At 35.8% G+C, this 17,415-nt stretch overlaps 1 protein-coding gene across 5 annotated transcripts in view; it reads right to left on the minus strand.

Annotated features, from left to right (window-relative positions):
* Positions 1-4,031: 4,031 nt before the first annotated feature.
* The window catches only part of GPM6B (glycoprotein M6B), a 126,282-nt gene continuing 112,898 nt past the window's right edge, over positions 4,032-17,415 (minus strand). For 4 of the 5 annotated variants that reach the window (XM_081947330.1, XM_081947333.1, XM_081947334.1 and 1 more), the window contains 5 exons: positions 14,831-14,987; positions 11,400-11,568; positions 9,690-9,763; positions 8,625-8,690; positions 4,032-5,787 (listed from right to left, as the gene is read on the minus strand). In XM_081947330.1, the coding sequence (XP_081803456.1) occupies positions 5,638-5,787; positions 8,625-8,690; positions 9,690-9,763; positions 11,400-11,568; positions 14,831-14,987 (616 nt within the window). In that variant the 3' untranslated portion in view covers positions 4,032-5,637. Of the gene's footprint in view, positions 7,075-8,624; positions 8,691-9,689; positions 9,764-11,399; positions 11,569-14,830; positions 14,988-17,415 lie in introns of all 5 variants that reach the window. The other variant, XM_081947332.1, reaches the window with a different exon arrangement.

Genomic DNA, 17,415 nt, shown 5'->3' on the forward strand with positions numbered 1-17,415 from the left:
TGTAGTGAACATATCTTTGAAGAAAGAATTGATTCTACCAGCCATGGAAGAGATGCTCCCCCCCCCCCAAAAAAAAATCCCCAGCTATTTCATACTATCACCATTTTTTCTTCCTAGGGAAAGTTATAAAGAGCTGGGTAATGGCACGATAAAGGTTGTTTTGCTTTGCTTCGGTTGTAGTGGCAAGTACATAGGGCCCTGTATAAAACAGATTACATGACTTACATGAATCCCATCTAGTCTAGATCAGGCTATAGCAGACTGGAAATTGCATTGGTCACTCTTAGACAATCTGTGATTGCACCTTTGTCGGGGTGGGGGGGTGCAGAGAGGAAATCTTATTTACAAAGGTTGAAATTAATCTCCATGATATTATAACTATGCGTATGGCATATATGGTTGTAAATAGGTACTCCTGAGCTAATTTCCAAATAAGTAGATACCTGACTCTCTTCAATTTGGCAAAAGTAAATCCCAGATAAAAGCTATCCAAAATTTCATCATTGTAAGATAGAACTCTCAAAGAAAATTCAATACTATTGGCAATCTTATTGTTTTAGGCCACGGCTGTCAAACCTGTGGGCCATGGGCCAGATGTGTCATGTGCTGGCCATGCCCATGCCAGGTTTACCGAAGAGGAGAAAAGTTGTAATACATCACATCACAACGCTGTGACAACGCAAGTTTGACACCCCTGTTTTAGGCCCTCTCCTAAAAGAGGAAATCTAACTGCTTATTTACAAAGATTTTAATTAATCTGCATGATAATGTCATAACTATGGGTATGACATATAATTAGAAACAGTTTAGAACGTACATATGTACAGTTATAAATAGGTGCTTCTGAGCTGATTTTTGGATAAATACATGGCTCTTTTCATATTAGCAAAAATAAATTCCAGATAATAGCTATCCAAAATTCCATCATTGTAAGAGTTCTCAAGGAAAAGTCAACATTTGGCAATGTTATTATTTTGGGCTACCTCCAAGGGTTAGAGATTGAGGATACTGTTTTATTGCTCCTTCCTGAATGGGCAGTTTCAGTGGGTGATATTGCAGAAATAGGGGTTGAGCCCTTGGACACTTAAGTATTAAGTTGTTTCAGGGCTTCTTTAATAGCTTACCTTAAGCTTTTGAGACAGTCATCTGTCAGTTTGGAATGTGGTACTGATTATTTCCTTTAAAAAAAACCTTTTGTGACTAAGGTCCTCTTTACCTCAGGGATTGTCTACTGCAAGTGGAATCTCCTGTCTGGGATTTGGAAGTGGTTCCACTCCAGTCTATGATTGAAGGGAGAAAGATCAAACCAATTCAATTCGGCTTTAGAACAATTAAGAACACTGATCAAGGAGAAAAGCAACCTAGAACTAAGAAGAAATTTCCTGACAGTTAGAACAATTACCGTATTTTTCGGAGTATAAGACACACCGGAGTATGAGATGCACAAAGGTTTTGAAGAGGCAATTTTTTAAAAAAGTAGGTAGGTTGATAGAGGGATAGAGAGGGAGAGAAAGAGAAATACAGTAGATAGGCAGGTAGAGTATGTAGGTAGGTAGATAAAGGGATAGAGAGAGAGAAATACAGTAGATAGGGAGAGAGAGAGAGTAGGTAGGTAGAGAAATAGAAATAGAGAGAAATGCAGTAGATAGGGAGAGAGAATAGGTAGGTAGAGGGATAGAGAGAGCAATACAGTAGATAGGTAGGGAGAGAGAGAGTAGGTAGGTACATAGGTAGAGGGATAGAGAGAGAAATATAAAGCGAGAGAAATACAGTAGATAGGGAGAGAGAGTAGGTAGGTAGAGGGATAGAGAGGGAGAGAAAGAAAGAAATACAGTAGGTAGGTAGAGAGTAGTTAGGTAGGTAGATAAAGGGAGAGAGAGAGAGAAATAGAGAGAGAAATACAGTAGGTAGGTAGGTAGGTAGAGGGATAGAGAGAGAAATACAGTAGATAAGTAGGGAGAGAGAGTGGGTAGGTAGGTAGGTAGAGGGATAGAGAAAGAGAAGTACAGTAGGTAGGTAGGTAGAGAGTGTGTGTGTAGGTAGATAGGTAGAGGGATAGAGAGAAATACAGTAGATAGGTAAGGAGAGAGTGTGTATGTAGGTAGAGGGATATAGAGAGAGAAATACAGTAGGGAGAGAGAGAGTGGGTAAGTAGGTAGGTAGGAAGAGGGATAGAGAGAAGAATAGTAGGTAGGTAGGGAGAGAGTGTGTGTGTAGGTAGGTAGGTAGGTAGGTAGAGGGATAGAGAAAGAGAGAGAAGTACAGTAGGTAGGGAGGGTTTGTGTGTGTAGGTAGGTAGGTTAGGTAGGTAGGGAGATAGGTAGAGGGATAGAGAGAGAAATACAGTGGATAGGTAGGGGGGAGAGTGTGTAGGTAGGTAGGTAGGAAGAGGGATAGAGAGAAGTACAGTAGGTAGGTAGGGAGAGAGTGTGTGTAGGTAGGTAGAGGGATAGAGAAAGAGAAGTACAGTAGGTAGGGAGAGAGAGAGAGAGAGTGTGTGTAGGTAGGTAGGTAGAGAGATAGAAATACAGTGGATAGGTAGGGAGAGAGAGTGAGAGTGGGTAGGTAGGTAGGTAGGTAGGAAGAGAGATAGAGAAAGAGAAGAACAGTAAGTAGGTAGGGAGAGTATGTGTGTGTGTAGGTAGGTAGAGGGATAGAGAAAGAAGTACAGTAGGTAGGTAGGGAGAGTGTGTGTGTGTAGGTAGGGAGAGGGATAGAAAGAGAAATACAGTAGATAGTTAGGGGGAGAGAGAGTGGGTAGGTAGGTAGGTAGGAAGATGGATAGAGAGAGAGAAGAACAGTAGGTAGGGAGTGTGTGTGTGTGTGTGTGTGTGTAGGTAGATAGAGGGATAGAGAGAGAGAAATAGAAAGAGAGAGAAATACAGTAGATAGGTAGGGAGAGAGAGAGAGTAGGTAGGTAGGTAGATATTTCCAGGTGTATTTATCCATGTGCTGGAGAAGGAAATTGCTGACAAACCTTAAGGCTTTGTTTCTGCTGGCACAGCACTTGATCAATGTAATTCTCATCAATTACAGAGCTTTCCGAAAAGGAAAAAAAAGTTTTTGCACTCTGCAAACCTCCGAAAAATGGCCCGTTTTTCACAAAAACAGGCCCATTTTTTTAAAATAAAAGGCATAAATAGCCTTGTGGGGGGGCTTGCAGAGTGCTCCTGGGGGGGGGGGGGGCAAAAAAGAGCAAAAAACGGTCCGTTTTTTTGTGAAAACGGGCCTGTTTTTTGTCAAAAATATTGCATGCATAGCCTTATGGAGGTTTATAGAGTGCTGCTGGGAGCTGGGGGGGGCATAAAATGGCCCATTTTGTGCTCATTTCTGCCCTCCCCAGCCCCCAGTAGCACTCTGAAAGCCTCCATAAGGGTATGCACAGCCATTTTGGTGAAGGGCGGAGCTTCAGGAGGCAAAAAATGCTGTATTTGATGTATAAGATGCACCCAGATTTTCAGCCTCTTTTTTGCGGAAAAAAGGTGCATCTTATACTCTGAAAAATATGGTAATCAATGGAACAACTTGCCTTCAGAAGTTGTAAATGCTCCAACACTGGAAGTTTTTAAGAAGAGATTGGATAACTATTTGTCTGAAATGGTCTAGGGGGTTGGACTAGAAGAACTCCAAGGTCTCTTCCAACATTCCATTCCATTCCATTTCGGAAGTGATTGGAGAGATCATTTGTGAATTTAGGGAGCATTACCAGCATGTTAATGATATACAGCTTTACATCTCCATCATAGACAAAACTGGAAATGTAGAAATAAGTCTTGTCCCAATGTATGAAGCTGATGGGGCAAAACAGGCTGAAGTTGACTCTATGTAATTGTTGCAATATGCAAATAAAGTGAAATAAAGAAGAATAAAAATATGTATAACCACATGGAAAGACTTATCTTTCTATTTATATGGATTCTCCAACTATACGTGCAATACATGCAAAGTTATAATTGTGTGCTAACCCAATACCAGAAGGAATGTACAGTCACAATTTCTTTATACTCAAAATAAGGATACACAACTACTGGTTCTATTATCTACAAATATTTATTTGTAACACTTGGATATAACTACAGGAAGCCCTTGGCACTGATATAAAATATTGATTCACGGTTAGGTTACAAAAAATTATACATAGCAAATTTGAATACTTTTTACATAAAAAAATTAGACTACTTAAACAAAACTTCAAAAAACTCCCAGTAATAGCTACAAAGTATTAGAAAAAAATTAGCTTTAAGACATTGTCTGTTACCTTTATGCAAACACTGGACTAGAAGAACACCTGCATTGCTGTAGAAATTTGTTTCCTTCATGCAACAGGTAAAAACAAACACTAAGCTATTTCTTACTTGCTTTATATAGATCTTGCTTCTTTAAAAAAAAGTCAGCTTTAGACAAGTTAAATGCAAGGTAATACCTGATTTCATTTTCCATACCAATGTTTTTTGTTCAATCTTTTACTTTCAACACGTTTCTTTATGTTTTAAAAGAGCATTCATATTCAGTACACATTCAAAACAGGGATGCATGACTTAATTGTTCACTGATTTGAAATTCACTGATGCATTTTATTTTTCTTCAAACATTTGTTTGTTTTTTAAAAAAATAGCACACAAAAATCACTAGTAACCTAGCACTGAAATTTCTGAAAATGCTAGAAGGCAGATATTAAGGGAGACAGTTTGAAATTGCACCCTCTGTTTTTCGAACATCACAATTTTTCATAAGAGAAAACTATTGCAGCTTACTGGATTGAGCACCAAAATTGAGGTGAGCGTTGACCTGTAATCTGAGTGGCTAAAGGTTTTTAGGTTCCATAAAGTTTTCATCTGTTCAACCTGAAATAATTGAGTGACTCACCAGAGGGTAATATCTTCTGCTTTATTAAAATTGAGATCGGATAATCTCTAGCTGCTATATGCTATAAATGCTCAGAGACATTTATAGAAAATAAAAATTAAGGCAAAGCTGACATTTATTTTCAGAGAAGGGAATCATTATTCTGATTATGGGGTCTGGGTCTATTTTATTAAACAATTAAACAGTTCCCACCTTACTCTGATAAGTGCAGCAGAACAAGAGAGGTTCATTGCAGCTTTGTTGAAAAGGGAGTGTCCAAAACAAAACAAAACAAAACCACTTTTGGCATTTAATGTGCAAGGTCCAGTTTTAATTTTGATAGGAACTGAATGTTGACTTATAATGTTCTGAAACCGTATCAAATAAGCATAATTACAAGTATTCAGAATAAAGGAAATATCTCGTTAAATCCTAGAATCTGAGTTACTTACACCTGTGCAATTATATACAGCCTTTTCAAATCTAGACATTACAGGGCTGGATAATACCAACTCTGGTACCCTGCTAAGGAACAACAACAATAATAATGTTATGATTGCCAAGAGAAATCCATGAAGGTGTTTTAGTTGGTAAACCTTTTTTTTTTACAGTGGACTGGGATGTAATGCCCTCCCCTCCTCCCCCCAGTTCCAAATTCAGTGCTAAAAGGAATGAAGGTTATTCTCTGCAACTTTATCCTATGGATATGGCCCAGGAGCTCTTGGACAATGTATCTGCTCGATGATTTGTCAGAGCTACAAAATTCTTCTGAAAAAAGGCTCTGGCAAGCGTTTATGTGTAAGAATTGAGTTGCTCTTTGGACCGAGACTGGATATCCTGAAGCTCCTGCTCTTCTTTAGCTTTGATATCCTGGTAAGCCTGCATTTTGCTTGCATCCTTTAAGTAGGCCCAGTTAGAAGATAGTATCATGAGGAAGTGGATCTGGAAGAGAAGGGTGAGCATGATGGCTAGTGAGTGTCAAGAGGCAAAGCTGGCAGCTAGTAAGATTAATACCAAGTTATTCTAAAAAATATATTAAAAATAGGCAAGAAAGTTTATTTCTAAAGGTATGTAGAATGCTGCATGCTGAACAAAGGAGCAGCTGGCAAAAAGTTAGGAAGGAAAAGGAAGAAAAATAATTAATGGGAAAGAATAGAAACAGAAAAGCTGTGAGAACATTGTCCATGTTTACATGCTGAAGCCTCCCAAGCAACTCAAATTTGTGATGGTTCTTTCCATTCTCATCTCCTGCCAACTGAAGGAAAGGAAACTCTACAGTTGACCACTTGATTATATTCCATTGTATTTCTTGGAGTAAATAGACCTATATATTGGGTAAAAGTGTGTATTTGGTGCTGCATAGTCAATAATTGCACTATGGAAATTATCAGGTAAGAGATGTGCTATCAAAAATGGTAGGTTTGTTTTTTCCATAGATTAAAAAAATCCACAAAACGCGACGTAAACATTCTACAGATGAAGAACTGTGTAGACTTTCTGTCTGACTGGAAAACAAATGGATATGTTTGAATGAAATGCTAAACTAGTGAACAGGTATTCTGATGTTTAGTTGTGCCAAAGCAATTGAGCAATAAAAGATTTGTTCATGGGAGTTACATCTTTGAAGCAGAGTCTAGTTTTATTTTATATTATATTGCTAAGAGATAGTTGAGTGGGATTTGAGAACACAACTTTGTCAACTATCTAGTACGTCTATGACATTGGGTGTTCTCAAGAAGCAAGCTCATATATTGTGTGTTATCTACTATGTAACACATTTTATTGTTTTTCATATTAGTGAACAGTAGTGATAGAATAACTTACGGTATTACAGAGCTTAATTGATCCAAACATTGTTTCACAAATAATCATTAGGGAAAAAATAGCCTGATATTAAATGAAAGCCCCTCTTCCTTTAAAAGGATGATTTACAACATCACTTTAAGATTGTATTCTGTCATAGGATAGAAAATAGCCAGACCTCACTCTCACTGTTATTCATATACAAGAAATAATTTGTATTAATCTAAAATGCTTAAAGATGCTTACTGAAGCTATTTACAAATTACTGTAACAAACTTTAAAAATCTAGACTCTTAGTCTAGGGTGTCAGCGGCATTTTAAGCTACGCAATGCAGCTTATTCAATTTAGAATTTAGTGCAGCAATCTTCCCGACTCTTAAACTTCAAAACAGCAAAGTTATATGTAGTAGCCATCATGTAGATCAGCTGGTGGAAGAGAACAAAATACAGCAGATAAGAGACAATAATTCCTTCAGGCCTTTTTGGCAATTAGATTTGTGTTAGATCACAACGAAGACTGTCAGGCAAGGATTTCCATTTTAATCAAACGTAATGACAAAAATGTCTGGTAGGTTTCTCTGCCCTTCACCTTGGATACATGAAGGGCATTTTGCTGTCAAGGAATAGTCATTGCATTTGACTAACAAATTAAAAGCTAATCAATACAAGAAGTCCTTGATGGTATTTCCCCTACATCTACTATGGATCTAATAAGGATAGTTAAAGTAAGCTAATGTGCTTTACTTCAGTAAAGTTTCTTAAATTGAAACAAATATAAACGCTTAAAAGGAAAGGGAAGAAGATTATTAATTAAAACGAATTCCAAAGCTGGGGAACATTCTGAAGTATCCTAATATTTCATAGATCATTACCAGCATACTTCTATCAGGAAATCTCTTATTTTGATCATGCAAGGGAAGTTAAATAACATAACAAAAACCACTTCAACAATAATTCTTAGTGCTTAGACAAAGTTTTCTTGGTAACAATAAATCTTTCCCTGCTGTTTGGAGTATCCTGAAAAAACGATAGCCAGTGCCAACACAAAAACTTAGCTTCAGTTTAAATATTTGGTTTCATCTGACAAGGGATTTTAGTTACCGTATTTTTCAGAGTATAAGACACATTTCCCTCCCCTAAAAGTGGGTAAAAATTGGAGTGTGTACACCAAATGTTGTCACAGCCCCACCCATCTGCCAGCCCACACCCTTCAGCCATTTTCGGCCTCTGCGGGTCATGTTTTCGGCCTCTGCACACTCCATTTTAGACCAGTTCCAGGCTTCGGGGATTTGCATAGCACATTGCCACCTCTGCGCATCACAAATTTTGGCCTCCATGAGTCGCAGTTTTGGCCTCCGGATACCCTGTTTTTGTCCTATGTGTGTTGCATTTTCGGCCAGTTCTAGGTGGCAGGGAGTGGCGGCAGCAGCAATCCCCACCATCTGGAACCGACCAAAAATGTGAACATGGAGGCCAAAAATGGGGCATGTGGAGGCCAAAAATGCAACATACAGAGGCCAAAAATGGAACGCGCAGAGGCTGAAAACACAATGTGCAGAGGCGGCAATCAACGGTGATGTGCTGTGGCGACCCCAGCAGCCTGTAACGGGTCTAAAATGGAGCCTGCGTAGGCCAAAAACATGATGTGTGGAGGCCAAAAGTGCAATGCGTAGAGGCAGCAATGGGCTATGGAGATCCCCGTAGCATGGAATAGCTGATTGGCAGTATTCTGGGAGGCCGACCCAACCACCAATCAGCTGCTCATGCTGAATCAGGCTGCAATAACATGCTGAAGCTGACCAGACTGTTTGCTGCAAGGATGCTAGCCAGATGGATACCGATGGATGCTGGTAAGCAGAGGAAGATTTTTTTTCTTGTTTTCCTCCCCAAAAACTAATGTTTGTCTTATACTCCGGAGCATCTTATACTCTGAAAAATACGGTATTTTAAAAATGAAAAAATATAATGCTACTCACCAGTGCTATAACAGTAGCACCAGCTCCAGCACAGGCCACAATGAACAGGTGATACGATAAATAGAACTGCAAGGATAAAACAAACAATCATTTCAGATTAGCAGTGGCAAATTAATACTTCTTAATGCCGTTCTTGGACCCTAACAGGGAATCTCATTTTATGAGCTAGTGTGGAAAAAAATAATATAATGAAAATATTGATGTTCCTCTTGAATGTGAATTATTGTACTATTTTTTCCTTAAGAATACATAATACTACAATACTGTAAACTATTCCCAAGTTACTTCTGTTCCTTAGACTAGAGATGCTACATAGGATCTCTGAAAGCATTTAAGAACCAGAAGACCATTTTCACTAAAGTAATATTTGTTACAAACTTCTAGAATTCTATTATAATTCTATTATAATATCATTATATTATAATCTATCATTCTATTATAATATTATTATAGCTATTAGAGGTTTCTAATAATATAGAAATTGCATCAATGATTTACCCTTCTGTCTCAGTCTTTGTATAATCAGTGCCTTGCCATTGTAAACAACTGATGAAAGATAATCAAATTGTTCTGGATAGGATTAGGTTTTTTACATGTTTCTGGCAGTCTGGGTTGGCTGATATGGTCATATTTGATGCTATTACAGGGATATTTATTTGTTTGTTTATATCCCTCCTATATTATTTTTACAACTAAAAGTGGTGAACATAAGCAAACACCTTCCTCCTCCTGTTTTCCTGTTTCACTCTATAATAAAGAAAACCTAGCTAATTTCTCTATATATGCATGGATTTGTTTTTAAACATACTTAAAGCTGTAGTCGCAGTAGGTCTATCTCTATATAGACTGTATTCCTAATGCTCACAACACTGTGAGTCCTCATCTGGTGCAAAGAGAATACTTATTCTCCATAGACTAATTTAGCCTAGCAAGAGCATTATTAGCAGCTATCTCATGAGCTATCTTGTGTTGTTTCTTCTTGATTAATTAATATTTAGTTAGCTGATTGCTAGGTAATTGTATTAAAATATGGAAGAGAATAATTAAGCATTTTTTCTTCTTTACCTCAGGCGTGCTGCACATATTAGCTAAGGTCGATCCACATGCCTTACCGGGGATAGCATTCCAAGGGATGATTCCTGAAGTTAAATACCAAAGAAAACATTTAAATGTTAATGACCACTTCCCTTCTTGAAATTCAATTTCCTCCCACCTACAGACAAGTTGTGTTACTTTATCATTCACTCGCACATTGACCAGTACAGTCTGGAATTGGCATTATAAATATGAATTCTCTGAGCTGTGCTCTCCTTGTCAAGATGTGCTCTCAGATCTAGGATTCCCACATGGCAAACAAATGGTTGTTTTAGTCATCAAAGACACTGTCATATGCTGTGCTTGTTGCCTATATTCATTAGGCAAAAATTGCTTTTCAAGATTCACCTTAGAGTGTGGATATTACAACTATTGTCAAAACAATCCCACTCAGGCCTAGCTCTTTTTTCATCTATGTGAGCTGCTTTATAATACCAGAATCTCTGTTTCTAATTTACACTATCCAATTTTGTAAGTATCCATTTTCTTCTCTTTGTTTCTGTATTTAACGAGCATTCATTATATAACATCAAAACACTCAGTCTCATACAAGGGTAAATTTTTATCATCCCAAATATTTGCGCATTTGTGTCCCTTTTTAGGAGGTTCTATTTTTGTGACTCTGAATATAAGCAATAAAGTATTTATCTGAAAATCTCTTACAGGTCTGTAATAGCCATAAAACATGCAATGGGTACAAACCTGAACTGAAGTCCTAAATGACCACGGCAAGTTTCTTTGCTTGTTTAAAAAGGATTTTATCCAGAGGTGAGGAAACAGTTGTCTACCATTCTCAGCATCCCTCACTACTAGTTGCATTGGCTCATTCCATAAATTATGGGGAGTCATTGTTCTTATCTTAATAAATTGGTAGGATTTGGAATTTCTTTTCTATGGAAAATGTCTTGCCTTCTGTTAATTTAGTCTCAATTATTTTTATAGGTTGTCAAAAAGATAAGGTTATATTTTTGTGCAGGCCATATTTTATTAATATATCCTTTTTTATGCATGGGATTTTCACCATTGTGCTATTTATAATATTATTATATTCACATGTTATTTTTTAGAACTCATAGTTCATTTGTAAGTGCAATAGTTAGGGTTTTTTTCTCACACCCTCTGTTTCTAGAAAATGATAATATCCTCAGCCCCATTCCAAAGATTTGGATCACCATCCAACACTGCAATAAAAAATTATCTCACATTTAATACAATATCTAAAGTATCATGATAACGAGCAAATTGAAACTAATTAATATACTGTTGATATATGGCCTATATATGTTAAAAATAGAATGTTAATCCTCTGGCCCTTCATTCTATTGGATACCTGCATATGTTTATAATTGTTTTGCCTACTTTTCATACATCATTTGCTACATTACCGGATTTGACAATAACAAAACACTGACTATATCAAACTCTCCATATTGTGTATAAAATATCAGCCTCATTGTTAACCTTTTATTGCTGCATTTACTGGCCAGTTAATAAGTATATTTATTTCAAAATGAGAAAACAGGGTAAAATATATCTGTATGCATGCACAGGTCAGTTATATTGCAAAAGCAATAATGAAAATCCACACAGTTGCTTCTCAGTTCATCAGGATAAGAGAATTCCTCTCGAAGGCAGGATAAGTAAAGAGGATAAAACATTTAATCATATTAAGATAAATACCATACTGCCGGATATCCACACAGATCTGGTCTGCTGAAGTCATATTTGCTGAGAGTGATCTGATGACCTCACAGGTTGACCACATGTTGTAGAACATAAAGACTGGTACAGCAGAGAAACCAAAAACACCCAGCCAGGCCACCCCAAGAACATAAGTGAGGAAAACAAACTGTGAAGAAAACAGACATTTTACATAGAATTCTTTATTTATAGTGAAATTGAATCAGAGGAAACTGGCACATTTTTATAGTCCACATGATTTCTATAAATACTTTCCATATCCAATAAAACCCTCTGGAATGACCTCCCCCCGGATATTAGGATTACCACCGACCTCCGCTCCTTCCGTTCAAAACTCAAGACCCACCTTTTTCAACTAGCAGGCCTGGCTCAACCATAGCTCCATTTTATTCCTCCTGGCAATTTTTAAACTTGTAATCTCCATTGGGGTTTTAATTTTAACTTATTTTAATATTTCTATGTTATTATAACGATTGTATTGTGTTTTATACCTCCTCCGTACAATGTGTAATTTTATAATATGTGTTTTTATTTATTGTACGCCGCCCCGAGTCCCTTTGTGGAGAGGGAGCGGCTAACAAATTTAATAAATAATAATAAAATAATAATAATAATACTCTGTTTAAAAATATACTACCATCAAAATAGTCTGGCTTTGTAAATTGTGCTTAATTAAACTGTAATTTCAGCTTGAAAGTCAATAAAATATAGTGAGGAATTAGCTACAAAAGCAAGTTTTTATTATGAGTAGAAAGTGTACATTATGCTTACTATTCAACTGATTACTTGAAATCAATTTGCTTCCTCAGAGATAAGTAAAATCTATCAAATGGAATGATCCAGAGACTCATTCCAAAGGACTTGTGTCAGGGAAATCTAAGATGGCGAAGCTCTAGACAAACAAGGGAATTCGAAGTTGAGCATGGGAGTATGGTTTTTGGAAACTTAGACTGAGCGGCTTCTAAATTAGGGGAATAAACCCAGAATTATGCCCCATATAGCAAGCCAAGGACTTTTGCTTTACACAATTTTACTGCTCCAGTTATTGCTATGATGAGTATTTTAAGACTGCATTAGAAACCTTTTGAGTTCTAATAAAAAGATGGAGGATTGGAAGTCTCTATATATCTAAATATAAAAACTATCAATGAGAAATTAGACAGTTTTAAAATACTCATTGAAAATAATTTAACAGACAGAGGAATACCCTGGAATTACTCCGATGAATCAGAAATTTTATCAAGCTATTTTACAGCTGGCTCAAATAGTACTCACTATTTGGAATAAAAACATCAACACAGAGAGATAGGTCTCCTATAAAAAGGCATGCTTTAAGTCCACAACTATGCATTCCAGCCTTTCAAGTAAATTTAGTAGCTATGAAATAGTACCCAAATTTAAGAGATACTTGCAGGATTCTAATTTAATTCTCCCTCCATTTCACCAATGTTAATTAGGATGAGAAACTATCTGACACCCTTTCAAATTTACCTCAATTGGTAAAAAATCTGATAAACAAATCTTTAATGCCCTTTTTTGAAACTGGACTTACTGTCAAGAGCAAAACACTTAAGTCTGTCTGGTTTGGTGCAGCAACCAAACAGGACAGCTGCAGACTCCAACAGATAGTGCAGAAAAAAACAATTGCAACCATCTTGCCTTCCATAGAAGATCTGTATCTTGCATGAGTCAAAAGGAGGGCTGAGAAGATATCTAGAGACTCCTCACATCCTGGACATAAACTGTTTCAATTTCTTCCCTCGGGATGGTGTTATAGAGCATTGTATATCAAAACAACTAGGCAAGGTACAATGTTTTTTCCCTCATGCCATCACTCTATTGAACACCGAATTCTCATAGTGCTATCCAATGTCTATGCATGTAGTGTACCTGTGGTATTATTATTTATCCTTATTATCTTCTTTATTCCCTCTCTTTTATTGGTATTATTATTTTGTTGCTTTGCATGTACACTGTGTGCTTCTGTAATGGAGAAGAATTCCTTGTGTGTCTTATCACACTTGGCCAAATAAAGTATTCAATTCAGTTCAAGTCTGATCTCTAATAGAATACAGATCCATCTATTTATCCAATAAAGAGCCTGATAAGATCGCTGATCTACATTTCTACTCCAATAATAACATAGCTCCTCCGTCCAGCAATTTATTAAGTCAATGTAGCTCATGAGCTAGAGGGTCTACAGAGAACTGTCTATTCATTGTTGAGCAGTTAACTATCTCCTCATATAAAGGAGAAAAAGTCCACCGTGTATGAGAAAACTAGAATTAGCCCTACTGAGTTTTATGGATACGGAATTAGAATATGGAAAATTAATATTGTATATGGTAACTGCAACAGGATTATTATATGCAAAAAGATGGAAAAGCAATAAAATATCTACAGTAAAAGATTAGATTAAAAAATTGCAGAAACAACCAAGCTAATCAGTGTGGTCAGAGGAAAAAAAATAACAAAAGACTTTTAAAAGACTGGGTACAATATATGGAGTTTTTGTTAAAAGTTGACAAGATCAAATTTATGATTTCTGGATTTGGAGATTACAAAGGGGCAAAGAGGATGGGGAAAATAATAATATGATGATTATTTGATAGAAAGAAGAGCAAAAGGCATAATTGAACATACTGTATCCTGTGTATATGCATAATAAATTTCACTGTTTTCATGAAAAGAACAAAAGAACAAAACAGAAAAAAATACAAAATATTACATCACAAATAGATAAATCCAACCTAATTCTTAAACACATAAGCAATAACCACACAAAATAATGATCTGTCTTTCAACTGCATCAATAGAGAGCCAGCTCACAAGCAGGAAGCAAAATGTCAGTGACTTTCCTATATCTTAGATGATCAGAGCTTAAAAAGCTTCAGCTTTAAAATCTGGGGAAAATAAACTGGATCAATAAAAGATCCTGAAGAAAACATAAAACTAGTCCATTTTTGTAAAGAATAACCCTTTCCACACATTTTTCTTCAAAACCTAGGTTAATTCTTTTCTAATGAAACAATACATAAAATTCCTCATTTTAAAGGCAAATTTGAGCATTTCGCATTTGTAGGCAGTAAGAAAAGCCTTACAAACTGTATTTCATATACTTAGAAATACAAGAAGGAATTTACAAGAAAATTCATATGAACAAGAAAGCCCCAGATTTTATCAAATGATATGTGGTAGAATACATATCTGAACTTAATGATTTCTGTTGCTCTTCAGAATGAAGGATGCCTTGATAAGATCAGTATCTCTGAAAATGGATTTATGAACAGCCCTTCTATGGTAAGTACAAAATACTATCTGGCAATGGAACAGTTGTGCATTATTGATAAAATTAAATCTGACACTTGAAAGCTTTTACCAGAGGAATAGTGATTTATGCTAAAACTTACCATTCCACTGATGCAACGACCACAGATTGTTGTTTTGAATTCACCATGCAGCTCCTTCACAGCACTTGTGGTATAAAAACCCTCTGCTAGCAGAATTATTCCATACAAGAAAAAAAATGATGCAATTCCATAGATCACATATTGCATTAGTTTTATTCTGAAAAGAAAATAAGTAAGGCATTTAAGATTATGTTTCTTATCATCATATGAAGAGTAGAACAAAGCGCTAGAAAGTTGTGACAGAGCTGAACAAGACTAACAGCTGGTCCTTGAAATTGTGATCATCACAGCATCCTATGGTCATGTGAGGGCAAGTTCGGTACCTGGAAAACAAGGGACCCCTGGGGTATTAGGCATAGGAAAGGGAGATGGACTAGAAATCTTCCAACATTTCCATTGTTTATTCCATAATTTGATTGCTACATCAAAAGAATCTGGTAACATATTCATTTGACTACAGAAATCCTGGAAAGTTAAATTCCACTTTGATTAAAAAGATAGATATTAAGCATTTTTGATAGAAATTAAACATTTTTCCTATACAATACAAATTCTTAAAACATTGCATATACGTATCTTTATTTATAATAAAAGGTTATTTGCATATTTATAAAACACTACTAAACTTTAATGACAGCTCGTCCCATCTAAGACACCATGTTGAATGATCTGCTATCAGGTTTTCAAAGCAAAAGTTGACACGCCTAAGAGTTATGCAATACTTTACATCCCAAAGAACCAGAAAGATATAAAATTCACCCAGTCGACTCAGGCAATTCTGCAGTCTATGGCTAATGTATTTTAAACCCAAATTCTCATAGAAAGGACAGCATAATAAAATATTTATTTTTATCACTTTTCTAGATTCATCTATTCTAGGCAGATTCTTTTGCCCAGAAGAATTTTAGAGTACCCTATTTTGTTTTTAAAATGTAGAAGAGAGATTATACCTGGCCCTAATAGGATTATGTTTGAAGTTTGGAAAAGTGATTGGGGTTTAATAGTTTACATGTTCCAAAGTGGTTTTTTTTATCTAACCTATATTGTTCTGTGAACTTGATTTTGATGGTCCATATTTGTCCTCTTTGCAGGAAAACCTGATTCGCCTGGAGAGGTAAGAAATATTGCCAAAAGCCCACATGAAAGCAGCTTCTTATCATTTTTTGCATTCTGCCTTGAATAAATATTTATCTGACAAAACTAATAAGAATACACTTAAGGAAAAAAAACCTGAATCTTAAACCAAGAACTGTTACTGTTACCAAGTCCTCGCCTCTAATCTGAAGTCCTCCTGGTTTCTGCTCTAATGTGATGTTGACATTGCATCTTGCAGCAAAAAAAAAAAAAAAAAAAATAGCTCAGAAAGTTTGTAGCATCTCAATTTCCTCCCTGTTGATATAGACATCTACTTGGAACTGGAGATTTTGTCTTGAAGAGTTCTAAACTGCTGGGATAATTTAAGAACCATGGAGAATCTTTCAGTATAAGTTATTGGTAAAGTTTACTTACATATGTCATATCCATAAGCCATTTATTTAAAATAAAATCCATTTGAGATAGGAATCAACTCTTGCAATATTTGATGTAATGCCCTTGATATTCTTTGATGCAGACTGTTTAAGCAACACAATTATTTATAATTTTGCCATTATGGATCAGAAATTGAACACTTTAATACTGTCCTTTGATGTGAGGCGTTAATGAAGGAAAAGAAAAACATTTGATTTCCTAGACTGCATATAAATCTAGATTTAAAAAGAATTTAAGAAAAAGCCACTTTCTTAATGTCTTCGTCAAAATGATCTAAAAGTTGTAAGATAAATGTAAAATGACTGCATTGGGAAGCTTGTAAAATAAAGTTTATTTGTATATTGCCACCTTGCTTTGGTGAATCATAATTCAACTGTGAAACAGAATTTTATATTTAGGTAAATTCAGCAATCTTGATTCATAAAGACTAATTTTATTTATCTTCTATATTTGATACAATACATTGGGTATTTATTTAGTTCAACTGCAGTGACCAGAATTATAAACAAGCTGAGCTCTGTATCCCAATGAAAATGGAAGCTAAAACTTTAAATATACTTTCTTTAGCTTCAGGTTAGGGTGAATTCATAGTTTATTATACATCTTCAATATAATTTTGTTGCAAGGATGAAAGAAATTTCAAGAAACCTTCAAGTTATTTATTATATTTATTATTTTATCTTTAAAATTTGCTGTGTTTCTTGCTCATGTTTTAGTGGGTCTAATTTCCTGGCAACAGCTCCTTTTTTCTCTCCAGCAGTTGTTATGGAGTTGGATAACTATGCCCTCTTTCTGAGATCAATTGCTACTTTTAATTTTCTTTTCCCTGTTGAATTAAACAAAACATTTGAAGCAAAAGTACTGAAAGTATTGAATCCTATCAGTCAATTTTTCTTCATTACACTTTCAGCCCCACTGGATGTCATTAATAACCATATTAAAGAACTTTTTGAAAAGTTCTTGAAAAATTAATATATCTACCTTTTGATAACTCTACTCAAGTTCCAAAGGTGCTTTTTCAAGAGGCAACTGGACTTTCTTGTTTTTCTTTGAAG

The sequence above is a fragment of the Natrix helvetica genome (assembly GCF_964273705.1).
Source record: "Natrix helvetica genome assembly, chromosome: 3".
NCBI classification, from domain to species: Eukaryota; Metazoa; Chordata; class Lepidosauria; order Squamata; family Natricidae; genus Natrix; species Natrix helvetica.